A 19,268-nucleotide genomic window follows, 5' to 3' on the forward strand; every position below is an offset into this window, starting at 1 on the left:
GGAGGGTACCTGAGTCTCTACTATATTGAAGGCCAAATATCTGACCATGTCCAAACTGGAAAAAAAGCGGGGGGGCAATGTCTATGGTATGAGGTAATTTTTCTCAAACAATAGGGTGCACCAGAACACCCTGAAGGGCTTGCTGTAACATAGATTGCTGGGATTCATCTCCAAAATTTCTGATTTTGGGTCCCTGGCTGGCTAAGTTTGTAGAATATCTACTCTTGATCTTTGGGTCATGAGTTCAAGCCCTGCACTGGGTTTAGAGGTTACTAAAAATAAATAACTAAAAAAAAAAAAAAAAAACAATGGCTAAAATTTCTGATTTAGTCTGACTAGGGCTTGCATTCTTATAAGTTCCCAAATGAATCTAGCACAGTCCAGAAACTATACTTTTAAGAACCACTAGTCTTAGAAACTGGTGATAGGAATTCAAAATTCTCACCTCTTGCTTCTAATGATATGGGATCTTATGCAGTCATTATTGACAATTCTGTTGTTTGTTTTTCTTATAGCCTTAGGACCCCTAAGATCTGAATTGTGGGATTTTCTTCTTTTAAGTAGCTCTATTCATCATCAAACCATGATACTACCCAACTGGGAGGTACAGCAGTAAGCTAACATCCTGAATCAGCAAACCTACAGTTGAGACAGAATTTTTAATATGTTCATTAATATATTGTATTTTTAAATTTCAGTAAGGTTTCCTTGATATACATTGGTTTACTCTACTGTACAGCATATAATTAAAAAACCTCAACCCATGACTGGAGAAGTCATCTCATCTACTGCCTTTCCCAAGCTACAAGTGGAGAGGAAAGGTTGTTGTATTAACAGCTGAGAAACCTAGATTCTTTGACCCTTTATTAAGTCTCAGTGTGGGATCTAGTGTAGTCCTGCATAATGCTTGCAATTTACTGAAGCTTAAAATATATCTACATATACAGGATGATATTATGGGCATGTTTCTTAGGTCAAGGTATAACCCAAGTACTGCTGACATTTTAATTAAGACGACGGAGTCCAGGAATTGCCTGTTAATGTCTGAATCAAGGCTGCACTAAGATGGGCAGGAGGAGGAGAAACGAAGCGTTCTCAAACTTTTAATCAAGAAACCAATACTAGGCCAGTCAGTATAAATGCTTCTGTTATTCACTCACAACTTCGTCAACAATGGGCATTTTATTAATTAGCATATTGAATGTCAGAGATTAGATTTTTTTAAGTATCTTGTTGGCTAGAATGATTAATATTAGAAATGGGCTCTCATTGGTGACATTAAAGTTATTTCAGATATGTCGATTACTTAAAAATATTCCATCAATGGTTTCCAGTTTTGCATTAAAAGGCAAAAACAAAAACCCTCACAAACAACTCTTAATAGGCTTGCATCCTACACTCTTAGGGATAATGTTTTAATTTTTTTAATGTTTATTCATTTTTGAGAGCGATAGAGTACAAGCAGGGGAGGGGCAGAGAGAGAGGGAAACACAGACCTGGAAACAGGCTCCAGGCTCTGAACTGTCAGCACAGAGCGCAATGCAGGGCTCAAACTCACTAACTGTGAGATCATCACCTGAGTCTAAGTCAGATACTTAACCTACTGAACCACTCAGGCGCCCCAGAGAGAATGTTTTAGATAAATCTCTTAAGGGTGCTATGTCTGTCCAAGAACTCTGAAGGATTCTGTTCTAATGCCTCAGAATTTAGCATTTGTCTCATAGAAACCATTCATTCAAATGGTGATAGGAACACCTAATAGTAAAGACAGTTAGTGCCCCTTTGAACATTTAGAGGAGTTGTGACATCTGTGTGCATGTATAGCTTTTATGCTTATATGTGTTCATATTGTATGGGGTATCTTAAGAATGCTTTTTTGACCCATATGAGAGAATGGAGCAGAATTGGGCATTTCTTTTTAATTTTCCAGGCTATTCTCAGAATCACTGGTGAGTATATCAAACAGTTTACCAAGAAATCCTTTAATATTTTTTAAGATGGGAAGTGTCGATAGACTTAGATGCTCTGAAATAGTAACCTATGAGAGAAAAGGTATATTGAGCATAGGATGGGGGTGAGAAGGCAGAATGGTAGATATCTCTGAAAGCTGAAGGGTCGTGTGAGTGATAACTGCAGTTCTAGAATCCCATTTTTGATGATAGTAGATTCAGCTATGTAGTGCACACCTCCTGCTGAGGATAATTGGATTATTGCACAATTTGTTTTTTAAACTTTGCTTGAAAGCATCAAGAGAGCGAACCAGCGGTGCCTGGGTGGCTCAGTCGGTTGAGCATCTGACTTTGGCTCAGGTCATGATCTCACAGTCTGTAGGTTCGAGCCCCGCATTGGGCTCTGTGCTGACAGCTCAGAGCCTGGCACCTGCTTTGGGTTCTGTGTCTCCCTCTCCCCCTACTCTTCCCCTGCTTGCTCGCTTGTGCTCACTCGCTCTTTCTCTCTCAAAAATAATAAAATAAACATGAAAATTAATTTGTAATGTCCAGATACATTTAAAAAAAAAAGAGAGAGAGAAAGCGAACCAGACAGTGCAGAAGTACAAGGCTAGGATCTAGGGCAAGGATCTGGAGATATAAACTTGGGTTTCACGCTACTTTTCTCTTGTGCGTATTTATTGATATAGGTTGGAGCAGTGAAAGGGCTGAGAGCTTGAGCAGTACTTTTGACCACCTTACAGAAATAAGAGGAATCCAGAGCTGCCAAGTAGGCTTTTGGTGAATCTGCCTCATTTTGGACTTAGATCCAAAATGGCTACATCTAAGGAACAAAGATGCACCAGAAATAGGCCCTCATAAAGGCTACAGTTTGGTTTTGAAAAATCTGAATCCCTGCAATTGATTTCAGCAATCCTAGATTGCTAATGTCCTCAGATATTATAATTCTTTAAACTCAGATAACAGCAACATAGGCCTCCAATTATTCCCACGAATGACATTGCTGTACAATATCTGGCCACAATAAAAAGGAGAATAACCAGGCTTACAAAGGAACAGGACTGGATGATTAAAGACCAGTAGAAATACCAGACAGTAGAAATATACATGCAGTGGGCCCCAATGTTGAAGTTTTTAGAAAGATTTAAAAATATGCTTATTATTTTCAAAGAAATGATAAAAAAGGCAGATTTCCAGCAAAGAACAGAACCTGAAAAAAAAGGAAATTCGAAGACTGAAAAACAAAATAATTGAAATTAAGAGTTCAAAGAATGGACTTAACAGTATATTAAGCATAGATAACTAGGGGCTCCTGTGTGACTCAGTCAGTTAAGGTCTGACTCTTGATTTCAGCTATGGTCTTGATCCCATGGTCTTGAGATTGAGCCCTGCGTCAGGCTCAGTGCTAAGTGTGGAACCTGCTTGAGATTCTCTCTCTCTTTCTCTGCCCCTCCTCCACCTGTGGGCTCTCTCTCTCTCTCTCACCCTCAAAATAAATAAATAAACTTGAAAAACAATCTTAAAAAAACCCACAGGTAAGTAGAGAATAGGCAACTCAGAAGATAAGTCAGAAGAAACTATTGAGAGTAGTTAGGAGAACAAAAGGAGAAAAAAGACAGGAGTAGAAGTATGAGGCATGAGGAGGATTAACATATATGATTACAGCTTCAGAAAAAGGGAGAAAGGAAAAAATATTAACAATATTAGAAGCAATAATGGCAGAACTGTGCAAAACTGATGAAGGACATCAGGGAACAAATTTAAGAAGTGCTAATAAGCATGACAAATAGAAACAAAGTTATATCTGAGGAATAAAATTAAAACTGTGAAAAACAAATGTAAAAAGAAAAATAATAAAAGCAGATAAAGAATAAAGAAAAAATAGTTTCAAAGAAGTAACAATGATAAGAGGTGGATTTGAAACAGATTCAGTGGAAGCTAAAAAACAATGAACTGATAGTGTTAAAGTTTTAAAATAAAATCATTGCTATCCAAATACCATAGTCAGCTAAAATATCTTCTGAGAATGAAGGCAAAATAAAAACTTTCAGACAAATACATTTTTAGAAGTGTTTTCAACTAGCAAATTTATATTAAAGGAAATAATAAATTGTGTTGTTCAGGTAGAGGGTAAACAATCCCAGAGTTCCAGAAGCACTGAAGATGCAATATGTGGGCAATATTAACAGATATTGATTATATAAAATAACAAGTGTTCATGAACTTTATGGGATAAAAATACAGAGATATATTATTAGCATAACATGTAAAACTCAAGTGGGTTAAATAGATTTAATCCATAGTCCAGGAGATATCATAGTGAACATTTCTATTTTAGAAGAATGATAAAGAAAATAGAATACTGTATGTAAAAACTTGTGGGGTCATTTAAGTCTTGATTAGGCAGGGGGATCTAGAATTTTATTTATTATTATAGTTATTTAAAAATGTTTAATGTTTATTTTTGAGAAAGACAGAGACAGAATGCAAGCAGCAGAGGGGCAGAGAGAGAGAGAGAGAGAGAGAGAGAGAGAGAGACAGAATCCGAAGCAGGCTCCAGGCTCTGAGCACAGAGCACAGAGCACAGAGTCCAATGCGGGGCTCGAACTCTCAAACTGTCAGATCATGACCTGAGCTGGTATCAGATGCTTAACTGACTGAGCTGCCCAGGTGCCCCTAGAATTTTAAATGTGTAAGTGAGGACAGGTTGGAAATAAACAAATAACTATCTGAGAATGTAATACATAGAACAACAAATTATAAACAAAGGAAGAAGAAGAAAGGAAATAATAAAGATAAAAATATAAATCAAATAGAAAAATAATACAATAAAGAGTCCATAAATCCTACATTTCATTCTTTGCAAAGATTTGTAAAATTCATAATCCTCCAGCAAGACTGATTAGGAAATGACTTATGCAAGGACTAGAAGAGTAGACATCTTTTCGGAGCCTATAAATGTTAAAAAGATGGTGAGAAAATGCTCTGAATAATTTCATGCCAGTAAATAAGCACAAATTCCTAGAGAACTATAACTTAGACCCAGGAAAAAATAGAAAATGTGAATTGTCCTATAACTCTTAAATAAATCGAGTCTCCAGACTTACATGGCTTTCCAAATTAAAGAAATAGAACCAATTTTATAAAAATTCTTTCAGAGGAAAGAAGAAAAGCAAGAAGTCTTTCAACTAATATTATGAGGCCAGCATATTCTCCATTCTAACCTGGTAAGAACATTATAAGATGGAACATCTTTGGTCTCTGTCATTAACAAAGGTGGAAAAAATGCTAAAGAAAATGTCATATCAAATCCAACAATACATAAAGAGGGTAATACATTACAACCATGTAGAGTGTATCCTAGGAATGCAAATTTTTTCAAAATTAGAAAATTCATCAGTGTAATTCACCACATTAATGGAATAAAGGAGAAAACCCATTGGTCATTGATCATCTCAAAAGATTCAGAAAAAATGGATACATTCAACACTCTTTATTGTAAAAACATTTTTTTAAATAACAGATGGAAACGTCCTTAAAGTAATAAACGGTATCTACAAAAACTTGTGTACTTAATGGGGAACTTTAGACCTGAAGTCGGATAGCACAAGCATGTCTGCTATTGCCGCTTGGAGGCCCTAGAGAGTACAAAATATCCAGGAAAAGACACATAAAATATAAATATTGGAAAGAAAACCCCTGTTACTTGCAGACAACTAAAAATATAGATAAATTATTAGAATTAGAAGTGTAGTTAGTAAGGTTGTTGAGAAAAGTTGTATCTATATACTGGTAAAAAAAGAATTTTAAAAAGGTACCATAAGAAACCAGTAAACTAAAATATTTTTAAGATAGTACAGATAAAGTACTATTGATAAAAAAGTGTTTTAAAGATTTAAATAGGTACATGATAATGGATTGGAAGATATTAAGATGCATTTTCAACAAATCCCAGCTGGCTTTTGCATGGTATTGACAAGAAAATTTAAAAATTTATATGAAAATGCAAAAATAAAAGAAGAGTCCAAGTGTTATTTAAAAATAAGGGTAAAATAGGAAAATTCACTCTGCTAGATTTCAAGACTTGGTATAAAGCTACAGAAGTTAAGACTGTTGGCACAAGGGTAGACAAAGAGATCCCTGGCATAAAGTATAGAGTCCTGAAGTAGACACATACCTCCATGGATATTTAAATCATCACAAAGGTGTCATAGCAGAATAGTGAGAAAAGAAACATATTTTAAATAGTGTTGGAACAATTAAAAGTTTACATGGAAAAAAGTAAGAATGACTCATCATGTACTAAAGTCTATTCTAGACCAATTGTAGGTTTAAATGTGAAAGGCAAAACAGCAAAGCTTCTAGAAGATAATATAAGATATTATCTTTATGATGTTGAGATAAGGTATGTTCTAATCATCTAAGAAAATATCAATATATTTTACTATATTAAAAATAAGCATTTCTGTTTATCAGAAGACATAATAAAGAGAACAAAAGGACAAAACACAGAGTGGAAGAAAATTCATTATGACATATTTAATTAACAAAATACTTTTATCCACAATATATGAAAAATACTATAAATTAATGAAAGAGCATCATATAATTTAATAGAAAAAAGGCAAGAGACATGATCTGGCATTGCATCAAAGAGGATATCCAAATGACCAAGCAACATATGAAGAGGTGCTCCATCTCATTATTAGTTAGGAAAATACAAACTAAAATGCAATGAAAAGCATCCTCACCAAAATGGCCAAAATTAGAAAGACTGGCAATACCAATTATACACAAGATTGTGGAAAATGGGAACTCCTATTCATTGCAAATAGGACAGTAAATTGGTCATTGCCTATAATGCTGAAGATAAGCATATATTAAAATCTAGAAATTCTATTCTTAGGTGAATGAAAAACCCATGTGCATTAAGAGACGTGTAAATAGAAGAGTATTCATAGCAGCATTTTTGTAATAATTCAAACTTGGAAACATTCCAAATGGCTATGTAGAGAAGAATCTACAAATTGCCATATATTCATGTAAGAGAATACTATATAACAATGAAAATACATGTATCTTAGATATGGTCTATCCCTGTATTGTTGGTTTAAACAATCATTTTGTCATTGTCTCCCAGTTCTGGGGGTTGGCTGAACTCATCTAGGGTGTCCTTGCTTGTCTCTAATAAACAGTCATTTAGTGACTGGAGCTGGCGTCATCATCCACTCAGATTATTGTGACGTTCAAGCTACATAAAGGACAGAACCTCAGCTGGGCATCAGAAGAGCTGTTCCCTGGGCATCTCTCTCTTTGATCTCTCCATGTTGTTTCTCCACCTGGTTGACTCCGGGGAGCTCAATTTCTTATATGGCAGCTGAGGGTTCCCATCGTGAATAACCTGAGTGAAACTGGCTTTTTCTAACCTAACTCTGTAGACTTTTCTGGATACATGTTAGATAATTTGAAAGGCTAAAAATTAAAATAACATATTTCCAGTCCAGTAAGGAAGGCCAGGATCTCTCAGAGTCCTGAAGAACATTGTTATTCTTCTTCTTGTTTTTACACTATCTTCTAAGGCTTAGCTTTAGCTGTTGACAACCTGGCCCCACCTCCTTGCTGGTTAATCTTCCTTTCACAGGAACCTCACAAGAGTGCTGAGAGCAACTGAATTGTGTTCTTGCACTTTTTAAATGTATCTCTGTGATAAAATTATGGCCCTCCAAAATGTCCACATTCTAATCCCTAGAACCTTTGAATATGTTACCTTACATGGCAAAAGGTCTTTGCAGATATAATTAAGAATCTTGAAATATTGAGATTATTCTGGCTTATCCAGGTGGGCCCAGTGTAAACACAAGGAGAGTCAGAGCAAGTCAGAGAAAGAGATGTGAGGACAGGAGCACAGGTCAGTATGTGCAATTCCTTGAAAGGGCACAAGCCAAGGGATGCAGGAAATCTCTAGAAATTGAAAAGGCAAGGGAATGAATTTTCTTCCTGCTATCCCCAGAAAGAACCAGTCCACCAACACCTTGGGTTTAGCCCCTTAAGACCCATTTTCAGAATTCTGACCTTCCAAACTGAAAAGTAAAAGATCTGTGTTGTTTTAAACTCCCAAATTTGTGGTAATTTGTCACAGGAGCAACAGAATCTAATGATGTCCTTAAAAAAAAAACCTTATGACCTTCCCTATATTGTTTGGTTTTACTTGAAACACTTCCCTAAGCCAAATCTTTTTAAAATCCTACATGGTATCAAACACCCAGCTCAGATGCTCTCTTCTCCTTGAGATTTTCTTACCATCAGAGTCAGAAATAATTCTTAATCCCCTAAAATACTAGGGCACTTACTAGCACTGTTAGTCCACTAATCACATATTTCAAGTTATTTGAGATCAAGGTGCTATATACCTCTTTTGCAGTTCAAGGTTTCTGTTTAGGAATCACATACATATTAGTCATGCACTCATTTGTTGAATGGATATAGGAGTAAAGAAAGGTTATCATAAGGTATTTAAAATATTTCTAGTCATAATACATAAAATAGTTGACATTTATATAAAAAATATAAAAGTAAGCTGTAACATACATTTGCAACTTCATATGATCCATTTAATATCTGTTCCATGTAATGATTTAGATCTCTGAATCTTTTGTGGTTTGAATTTGTAAAAGGTAAGTGCCACCAATGAGGAAACCTGTTTAAAACATAAATGAAATAAATAAATAAAGAAGTATATCTTAATTAGTTTGAAAACTAGTCTCTGCATCTTCTGGCTGTTCATGAAGTTGTAGCTGCCTCAGATGGAGGAGCCAATGAAAACATTTAAAACCCCATAGAACACATGATTAATCCTTAGGGTTTCATTAACATGATTGGGGTCACGTGCGATTTTAACTTTCATTAATATTGATGCTCATTTAATTTCACCTATTAAATGAATATATATGTTCCTTCTTACTGTATTTATGGAAGACCACACATTTTGTCTTTTTAATACATGTGGAGGCTTCATAAATACTTTCTGAAATTAATGATTCATAATTTTTCAAAAATGTCAGATTCTATTGTTTCTTCTGGGTTCATTAGAGATATTTCTACATTAACTAAATCAAACATTTTACCGAGTGACATATGTTTCCATCTGGTTTTAGTCTTTTGGAACAAAGTATGATTTTCCTCAAGAGTCTGACTTGCAGAATTTCCTCCGCACTCCCTAAAGGAAGCTTCATCTTGATGGGTTAGATGTGATTAAGACCAATTACTGAGGGGAATGACCTGTTAATGGTTGGCATTTGGTGACATTTTTTTCTGGCTAACTACATCTTTTTAGGAACTATCTAGCAGCTTCCTCTGACTGCAGTCTTGTTGCTGCTTCCTTCATACTTCTGCTTCTTTGGATATCAATTTAAATACCATTGCCAGGTAGTAGTTGTTGAACAAGGCATAATCCTAACTAACGCTGAGAAGTCAAGAAGAGACATATGGAGAGAAAGTATTAAACATTTTTAAGGTTTTACAAGTTATGCTAAATGTAGTGGACAGATAAAAGTGTAGAACAGAGAAGTTCTTAAAACCAAAAAAGGGCAGCCGTTTACAATGATTAACATTTAAATCATTAATTAGTAGAGTACAATGGCAGCCACTGATATTGAATTTAATAGTTGCAGTCAAACTTCGATTTTTCTTTTTGCCAGCACCTCTTTTCTGTTATTTTATCAGATGGTTATCAGTAATTATGAAGGTCAGCGTTGCTTTTAAGTTTCCACAATGACACTCCTTTCCTCTCCGTCTCTTGAACATATTCTTACTCTAATTGGTTGACTTCCTGATGCTCAAAGCATCTCTATTTCAAAAGCTCTGTAACATTTGCAAGCAGTGAATATTGCACCATCTCGCCATTCATTGATAACTTTACTTAGATTTGTATTTTGGAAAACGACTAAGTCCTGAAAGCCTAGTAAAAATCCACATTTACCAATGTCAGATATGGACATTCACATTATTAAAGGACCATTTACTTGACAAAAATCTCAGTGTAGATAAAATAACATTTGCCTTACCTAAGTGCCAATATAATTTCTGGCAAGTTCTTTTTGAAGTCAAGATACTCCTTTTGTATACACTGAAATCTATGACCTAAATTTGGCTAGTTCTAAATGATGCATTTTAGTAGGTTTATTTGAACAGAAGTGGTTTTCAGTTATATTCTTAATTTGTTTACGCTTAAAATTTTACAATGGTAACATGAACAAAAGCAATGGTTTTCAAGATTGTTTGAAAATGAACATAATGACAAATTAGATTTAGATAATCCAAGTCAAAGTTAATCATTAACAACAAAACTGAGTTGGTATTAGTAAATTTTACTTTATGCTAAATTATATTATTTTTTTCTGTTATGGAAACTAAATATATCAAAGCTTTTTATTGCAGTTATTTGTTGAATGAGTAGATATATTCAATTTAGTTCTGCATTTTCAATGTCAATTTTATTTTTATAGAAAAAACCCAAAAGATTAAATTTAAACACAGGCAAATCAAACAATTTTCCTGGTAATTGATGAACAAATGAAATCACTTCTGAATTTTTCTGTCTACAAAATCAATGTCTAGAGGCAAACAGAGAAATTGCAAACCTTGTTCTGTTTTATGAGACAAAAGGTTCTTTACTCTGGGAGCCATATAGACTCTGCTGGCATAGGTTCAATGGTATTGGAGTCAGAATGCTGTGTTGCTCACAAATAGAAAATCCCATAACCATAACTTTTCCTTATGTTCAAGGACAAGAACTGCAGGCAAAACACGGGGGAGGAAGTGCCTTACTCTGGGAGAGCCAAGGATGCAAACTGCTTCTGAAGTTGGCTGTGAAGTTTTGAAAACTGGTCAAATGATTTTTCTGTCAGGCTCATTTCATTGTTACCGTGTGTCACCTGGATTAGATACAGCTGCAGAAAAAAAAAAAAAGACAGAAATCAAAAGGTGGCATTATCAACCTGTGATACATTTTAAAATCCGGTTTCATGTCAACTAAACACAGCAAGAACTTTTCTGCAAAAAGTCATCGGAAGAACAAAAAGATGCAATTTGTAAAGGCAAAATTTCCTATAAACAGAGTATATAAAGATATCATAATCTTATGTGCTGGGAACAGACTGCCTAATTTCTGCTCTTCTTTTCATGCGGACACTTTAATTAGCTCTTGATTTATGGTCTACTACGGGCAGGAACTGTTCTCTTTGATGGTTCTCTACTAATAGCTCTGGTTGTTATGATTTCTCCTTAGAACATCCTCCTTAATGGCACTTCTGCTCAAATGGTAACTGATTTTCATTTGCATATTAAAAAAACCATGATATAAGGAAGGATGTGTAGCATAGTGAAGGGAAGTCTGAGATGAGATCAAATGATATTTAAGTCAAAATGACAGACTTGAGACTTACGTTACTGGTTTTCTTACTGAACCCTAAAATTGTCGCTCTTTGAATTGACCTCGTTGCACTCAGCACACAGGATTCCTGGGAAGGAGTCTGTGAAGCAGATTTGGCCGGGCTTGTGGCCGTCATTTGTGCAAGTGTATGGATCAAGTTATTTAACTTAACAGGGAAGCACTCCAGACTTTCCTTGATTTTCCTAGAGAAATAAAAAAGAAAAGATAGTGGGTAACATTTCCCTGAGTTGACTCATTTCACTAAAGATTTGTTTTCTTGTGTTTGTTAGATGTGGAGGAAAAAGTCAAGAGACGTGTCTGTTTATTCGGAACCCAACTATTAAATGTGATTTTTATAAGCCCCAAGTCACAACTTGTATTGTTAGCAAATGTAAAAGAAATCTTGATGAAATACAAAATGGTAATTATAATTTTGACTTATTTTAGGTTTGTTTTCTATTTTTAGGAATGATTTATTAAATATTGAATTTTAGTTTATAAATATTTAAAACAAATAATTACAGAAGTTAAAACTACAAAACAATGTATATTCCAAGAAGCTGAGCATTTATCCCTGTACCCTCTATGCTATTCTTTCTCTCCCCCATATTTAAACATTCAAAAAAGTATTGTTTAACTTTTATTGTTTATTTTTTATGTATATATATTTGTGTTCTCTCAACTACATTATAAAAAAAGTTGCAGTTCATATACTAGATTTATTATACAGTATTCTATATGAAATATTTTTCACCCTGTGGGTTTTTTTTTTTTTTTTTGGTGGGACTGTTTTTAAAGTCTTTATCTATTCCTCAGTCGATGGACATTTGAACTCTTTCCATAATTTGGCTATTGTTGATAATGCTGCTATAAACATTGGGGTGCATGTGCACATTCGCATCAGAATTTTTGTAGCCCTTAGATAAATATAATTTATCCAGGAACCTTCACACTGTTCTCCAGAGTAGCTGCACCAGTTGGCATTCCCACCAGCAGTGATTTGTATTTCCCTGTATTTTAATTTGTATTTTCCTGATGATGAGTGATGCTGAGCATCTTTTCATGTGTCTGTTAACCATCTGTGTGTGTTCTTTGGAAAAATATGCATTCAAATTTTCTGTTCATTTCTTAACTGCATTATTTGTTTTTGGGTGTTGAGTTTGATAAGCTCCTTACAGATTTTGGATGCTAACTCTTTATCAGATATCTCATTTGCAAATATCTTCTCCTATTCCATCAGTGGCCTTTCAGTTTTGCTGATTGTTTCCTTCACTGTGCAGAAGATTTTTTATCTTAATGAGGTCCTAATAGTTCATTTTTGCTTTTGTTTCCCTTTCCTCTGGAGACATGTCTAATAAGAATTCACTGTGGCCGAGGTCAAAGGGGTTGTTACTTGTTTTCTCCTCTAGGATTTTAATGGTGTCTGGTCTTATATGTAGGTCTTTCACCCACTTTGAGTTTATTTTTGTGTATGATGCAAGAAAATGGTCCAGGTTCATTGTTCTGCATGTTGCTGTCCAGTTTTCCCAACACTATTTCCTGAAGAGACTATTTTTTTCATTGAATTTTCTTTCCTGCTTTGGGGAAGATAGTTGGCTGTACACTTGGGTTATCCTAATCAATATGATAAAGCAAGCAGTATGCTTACTCTGCTCTTCTTATGTACTTCCTGTTCCCCTTCCATTTTTTCATAGAGCTACTGTACCTATCCTGTAGAGTATGGGTGGTATACACACTACCCAGTCTCTCTTCTACCTTTAAATCATAAATACTCTGGTAGGCATTATGTCTGCATCTCTCTCATTTCAACTACCTGAAGCTCATTCTCTAGTAAATTCCTCAGAAAGTACTCAAAGAGTTTCTGAGTTTTGGATGTTGACAACAGCTTGTGGCCTGATTTGTAAGTCAGTTCGGCCAAATACATCATCTTTGACTCACATTTTTTTTATTTGAGTGCCCAAAAAACATTATTCCATTTTCTTCTGGAAAGAATTAGTATGCAAAATTCTGATGACATACTGAACTTCTTCCTCTTATAAATAATAAATAATTTGTTTTTTTGTCTAGATGTTTCAAGGAAGTTTCTTTTTCTTCAAAGTCCAATAGTTTTTTAAAAATGTTTCATGTTGGTTACTCTGAGTAATTTTCCAAATATTCAATATGTCTTTATAATATGTAATTTCAAGTCTTTTGACTTCAGAAAATGTAATTATGATAATTATTATGTGATTATTTATTAAAATGCTAAGTAAATAATTTAGTATTTATACGATTTTAATATATTACTTGGGTTTTCTTTTTTAGGGACTTTTATTTTGTGTGTGCATATATATATATGTATATATGCTGGATTTTCATTGCCTTTCTCAATTTTTAATTTTAAAAGAACTTCTTTGTTCATCTTTTTTTCTAGAGGCATCTGTTGTGTTGTGTGTTTATTCTGTATTCTTTCTGGTTTGGTTTTAAAATTATTATATTTTCTTTTCCCACAAATAAACTCACGACTATGTGGTCAATTAATCTTCAACAAAGTATGAAAGAATATCCAATGGGAAAAAGACAATCCAACAAATAGTGTTGGGAAAATTGGACAGCAAAATGCAAAAGAATGAAACTGGACTGCTTTCTTATAGCATACACAAAAATAAATTCAAAATGGATCAAAGACCCAAAGGTGAGACCTGAAACCATCAAACTCTTAGAAGAGAACACAGGCAAACTTCTTTGACATCAGCTGTAGCAACTTTTTTGTAGCTATGTCTCCTATGGCAAGGGAAACAAAAGCAAAATTAAATCTTTGGAACTATATAAATATAAAAAGCTTCTGCACAGTGAAGGAAACCATCAACAAAACTGAAAGGCAACCTATGGAATGGGAGAAGATATTTGTAATGGACACATCTGATAAAGGGTTATCTAAAAAACTTATCAAACTCAATACTCAAAAAATGAATAATCCAATTAAAAATGGACAGAAGAGGGGCACCTGGGTGGCTCAGTCAGTTAAGCCTCTGACTCTTGATTTCAGCTCAGGTCATGATCTCATGGTCACCATCTCACGATAGAGATAAAGCCCTGCATTTGGCTCTACACTGGGCATGGAGTCTGCTGGGGATACTCTCTCTCTCCCTATTCCTCTGCCCCTCCTCTGTTCATGATCCCTCTTAAGAATAAATAAATAAATAAATAAATAAATAAACAAACAAGCAGATTCTCTCTCTCTCTCTGCCCCTCCCTCATCACTCACATGCATGCACCCTCCCTCTCTTTCTCTCTTTCTCTCACATACCAAACACAATGCACAGAAGACATGAATAGACATTTTTCCAAAGTTGGCATACAGATGGCCAGTAGACTCGGGAAAACGTTTCATCATCACTCATCATCAGGGAAATGCAAATCAAAACTAAATGAGTTATTAATGCACACCTGTTGGAATGGCTAAAATCAGCAACATAAGAAAATAACAGATGTTGGTGAGGATATGGAGTAAGGGGAACCCTCTTGCACTTTTGGTGAGAATGCAAACTGGTGCAGCCACTATGGAAAACAGTACAGAGTTTCCTTAAAAGATTAAACATAGAACTACCCTGTGATCCAGGAACTACATTATTTATCCAAAGAATACAAAAACACGAATTCAAAGGGATACATGCACCTCTGTGTTTACAGCGTGATTATCTACAATTATGGAAACAGACCATGTGTTCACTGACTGATGAACTGATAAAGAAGATATGGGATACACATACACACACAACACACACACAACATACAAACAGTGGAATATTACTCAGCTATAAAAAGAATAAAATTTTGTTAATTACAACAGGGTGGATGGAGCTAAAGAGTATTATGCTAAGCGAAGTAAGTCAGAGAAAGACAAATACCATATGATTTCATTCACATGTGGAATTCAAGAAACAAAACAAATGCAAAGGGGGAAAGAAAAGAGAGAGGCAATCCAAGAAACAGGCACTTAATTATAGAGAACAATTTGAAGGTGACCACAAGGGAGGTAGGTGAGGTAATCTGTTGAAAAGTTGATAGGAATTAAGTTGTGCACTTGCAAAGATGAGCGTTGGGTGGTGTATGGAAGTGCTAATCGACCATATAGTGCACCTGAAACTAATATTACGTTGTTAGTTAGTGAGAATTTACGTAAAAACTTAAAAAAAGAAAAACACACAATCTAAAAAATTATGTTTTATTTTTAATTCTGTCTTGGGTTCAGTCACCTCATCACTGAGTTTTCCCAGTCGTGATATTGTCCTTTATGTTTTTATCATTTTCCTAATTTCTTTTAGCTCTATTTGAAATTTAAAGGTTTGGTTTATTCCTTTGGTGGGAATGTCTTTCTGGGATACTTTATTTGTAAGGATTTTGCTTACATTTTATTTCTCTTTTTTTTATTATAACTTTGTACGACATTAAGATATGATCCATTTTGTTTAATCATTTAAATATGAAATAAACATTCCTAAACTTTGAGGATGGAGTAGGTTTTTAAGGATCTGAAGCTCCCTTTGCTGTTGCTATCATACAGAGATACAAAATGTTTGTTTCATATTTTCTGAGATATGTTTCTTTTGCTTCTTCCCTCCCCCATTTGTTTTCTGGACTTTGGTTTTCTCTTCCTCCTATGGTTTTTCTCCTCTCAGTTTGGATTATACATCTAACAGTGTCTCTCCAGGGTAGGACTTTTTCCTGGAAGGCAGCTCCAGTTACCTTTGAAAGCTCAAAGGGTTCTGTGACCTTTTCAGATCTGCCACAGAACCCTTGCTCTTCCCAGTGAATTGGGGTGTGTAAAAATTCTTCCAAGTTTTAGCTGCTGTTATAAAATTGACCTGCTCAGGTTTCCACTGAGTCCTGTGGGGTCCTTGGAGTCCTGTTCTCCAAGGTCAATCAGATGACCTGTTGCTTCTTTAGCTTCTTCCCATGATATGCTGATATGCAGGTCTTGGAGCTGACTTGTTCTACCTGCTTATATTTTAACATTCTCAGGAATACTTTGCCCCTAGTTTTGTTGTAGATACTGTACATAGTTTTGGGGTATTTGATGTGTTTTATTTGGAGGAGATTCAGGGAAATTAAAAAAAACTTCTTATGGTATCTATTCAAACAACAAAGTAAAATATGAAGTAAACTGTGAAAGGATCCTTTCATCCCTCTTCTATTACCACTCTTCTCCCCAGAAATAACTACTAGAAATAATTTGATATTATCCTTTTGTACTTTCTATGTTTGTGTAAACAGATACACAGACATTCCTACTACATGCCAGCTGTTATTCTAGTGTTGGGACACAGCAAAGAATAATAGAAATTTCTTCCTTTATAGAGTTTACATAATATGAGATTCAGATAAGAAAGAAATAAACATCTAAAAATAAAAGATTCAGGAAAGTAATATATGCATTAAAAACACTAAAATAAGAATTGTAGAGAGGGACTATGCGATAGGTAACAGTGTTGCAATTTTAAATAGGATGGTCAGGGAAGAGTTGAGTGATTTGACACAGCTCTTAATTTGCCAAGAGTATCGGCATGGGGATTTCTGAAGAAGGACTTTTGAAGCAGAAACAACAGCTAATCTGGAAACTCAGACATAGATGGGTGACTGGTGTTTAGCAGCCAGCAAAGAACAGCAAGATGGTTGATGGAGTGAGGAGGGGAAGAACAGAATTAGACAAAAAGAGCACTAATTTGTAAGGATTGTGACGTTGTGTGAGTTAGAAGTAAAAAAGGACTAAAATCATAATTTCATGCAACTTTGTAATTTGCTATTTTAACTAAGTAATATATTTTGGAAGAAAAATTTTATAGTGACTGGTATAGTACACGGCCCCAAATATCTGTTGAATGAACAATCTAATTCAGAACACAGAAAAAAATATGCTATTTACAAAAAAAATAATGCTTATTTATATTTGAGAGAGAGAGACAGACAGACAGACACAGAATCAGAAGCAGGCTCGAGTCTCTGAGCTGTCAGTACAGAGCTTGACATGGGGCTTGAACTCACAAGCCATGAGATCATGACCAGAGTGGGGGTTGGGTGCCTAACTGCCTGAGCCACCCAGGCGCCCCCAAAATATTCTAGTTTTTGAAATGACTACATACTATCTGAAAGTATAGAGGTAGAATAATTAATTTCACCTTTTTTAAAAAAAATTGCAGAGCCTATTCTTTCCTCACTGATTTAATTTTATCCAATACTAAGACTCTATATAAGCCCAGGCCTGCTTCTGGCTTCTTCACGGTGTTGCACTTGCGATTTGTCTATTTCTGTGTCAATACTACATACTTCCTTAAAAGCTGGAATTTATAGTAAGTCTTGAAATCCAGAAATTCTTCCTTAGGCATTTTTCACTATTTTAGGCCCTTTAATTTGTTAAACATATTTTGTTTATTTATTTATTTATTTATTTATTTATTTATTTTTGAAAAAGAGAGAGAGACAGAGCATGAGCAGAGGAGGGTCAGAGAAAGAGGGAGACAGAATCTGAAGCACACTTCAGGCTCACAAGTGTCAGCACAGAGCCCGACATGGGGCTTGAGCCCACAAACCGCAACCTGAGCCAAAGCTGGACATTTAATTGACCGAAGCACCCAGGCACCCAGTTTGCCGAATATATTTTAGGATCAGCTTATCAAGCTCCTCCATACTGAGTGGTATTACATTGAAACTATAAATCAAATTGGAAGAGAATTAACACTTTTATATTATTGAGGCATGCAAGTGGTAAACGGTAGATTTCTCCACGAAGTTAGGTCTTGTATTACATCTCTTTGAATGAGTTTTGCATTTTTTCTCCTGTGGAAGTTTTGCATATCTTTGTTGGACTTATTCATCAATTGAACATATTTTTGTATGGCAAATGGTAAATGGTATCTTTTCCTAAATTTTAAATAATATTTGACAACATATGAGTAGATTTTAATTCATTAATTCTACAATATTTCTGTATAATCTTTCAAAATTTGTATGGACACAGTCATGTAATCTGCAAGTAATGCTGGAGTTTTGTCACCCTGTGCACTGCTAACATTTCCAGTTCAATGTTAAATGGAAGTGGTGATAGCAAGCCTTTAGGGTTTGTTCCTGATTATAAAGAACTTTTCAATATTTCACCATTAAGTATAGCATTCTGTACATTTCTATTTCTAGAGTTTTTTTTAAAAAAGTGAGTGGTTCTCCCTGACTCTAGCCTCTACTACAAAACTGTCATCATCAAGACAGTATGGTATTGGCACAAAAACAGACACATAGACCAATGGAATAGAATAGAGAACCCAGAACTGGGCCCACAAATGTACGGCCAATTAATTTTTGACAAAGCAGGAAAGAGTATTCAATGGAAAAAAGACTGCCTCTTTAGCAGGTGGTTCTGGGAGAACGGGACAGCAACATGCAGAAGAATGAAACTAGACCACTTTCTTACACCATACACAAAAATTAACTCAAAATGGCTGAAGGACCTGAATGTGAGACAGGAAACCATCAAAACCCTCGAGGAGAAAGTAGGAAAAAACCTTCTAGATCTCCACTGCAGCAATTTTCTACTTGACACATCCCCAAAGGCAAGGGAAATGAAAGCAAACCTGAACTCTTGGGACTTCATCAAGATCAAAAGCTTCTGCACTGCAAAGGAAACAATCAAGAAAACTAATAGGCAACCGACAGAATGAGAAAAGATAGTTGCAAATGACATATCAGATAAAGGGCTAGTATCTAAAATCTACAAGGAACTCACCAAACTTCACACCCACAAAACAAATAACCCAGTGAAGAAATGGGCAGAAGACATGAACAGACACTTCTCCAAAGAGGACATCCAGATGGCCTACAGGCACATGAAACAATGCTCAACATCACTCATCATCAGG

General features: G+C 35.1%; 1 protein-coding gene and 1 long non-coding RNA gene across 3 annotated transcripts in view; one reads left to right on the top strand and one right to left on the bottom strand.

Moving 5' to 3' along the window:
- Positions 1–19,268, bottom strand: part of PIK3C2G (phosphatidylinositol-4-phosphate 3-kinase catalytic subunit type 2 gamma) — a 326,439-nt gene that overhangs the window by 50,396 nt on the left and 256,775 nt on the right. For both annotated transcript variants that reach the window (XM_029955770.1, XM_029955769.1), the window contains 3 exons: positions 11,393–11,582; positions 10,776–10,897; positions 8,538–8,646 (listed from right to left, as the gene is read on the bottom strand). In XM_029955770.1, the coding sequence (XP_029811630.1) occupies positions 8,538–8,646; positions 10,776–10,897; positions 11,393–11,582 (421 nt within the window). The remainder of the gene's footprint in view (positions 1–8,537; positions 8,647–10,775; positions 10,898–11,392; positions 11,583–19,268) is intronic.
- LOC115305505 lies at positions 1,761–11,102 on the top strand. The gene is made up of 2 exons (XR_003914815.1): positions 1,761–1,949; positions 10,734–11,102. It is a non-coding gene; the product is annotated as an uncharacterized LOC115305505 (long non-coding RNA).

The sequence above is a fragment of the Suricata suricatta genome, chromosome 10 (assembly GCF_006229205.1).
Source record: "Suricata suricatta isolate VVHF042 chromosome 10, meerkat_22Aug2017_6uvM2_HiC, whole genome shotgun sequence".
Classification (NCBI taxonomy): domain Eukaryota; kingdom Metazoa; phylum Chordata; class Mammalia; order Carnivora; family Herpestidae; genus Suricata; species Suricata suricatta.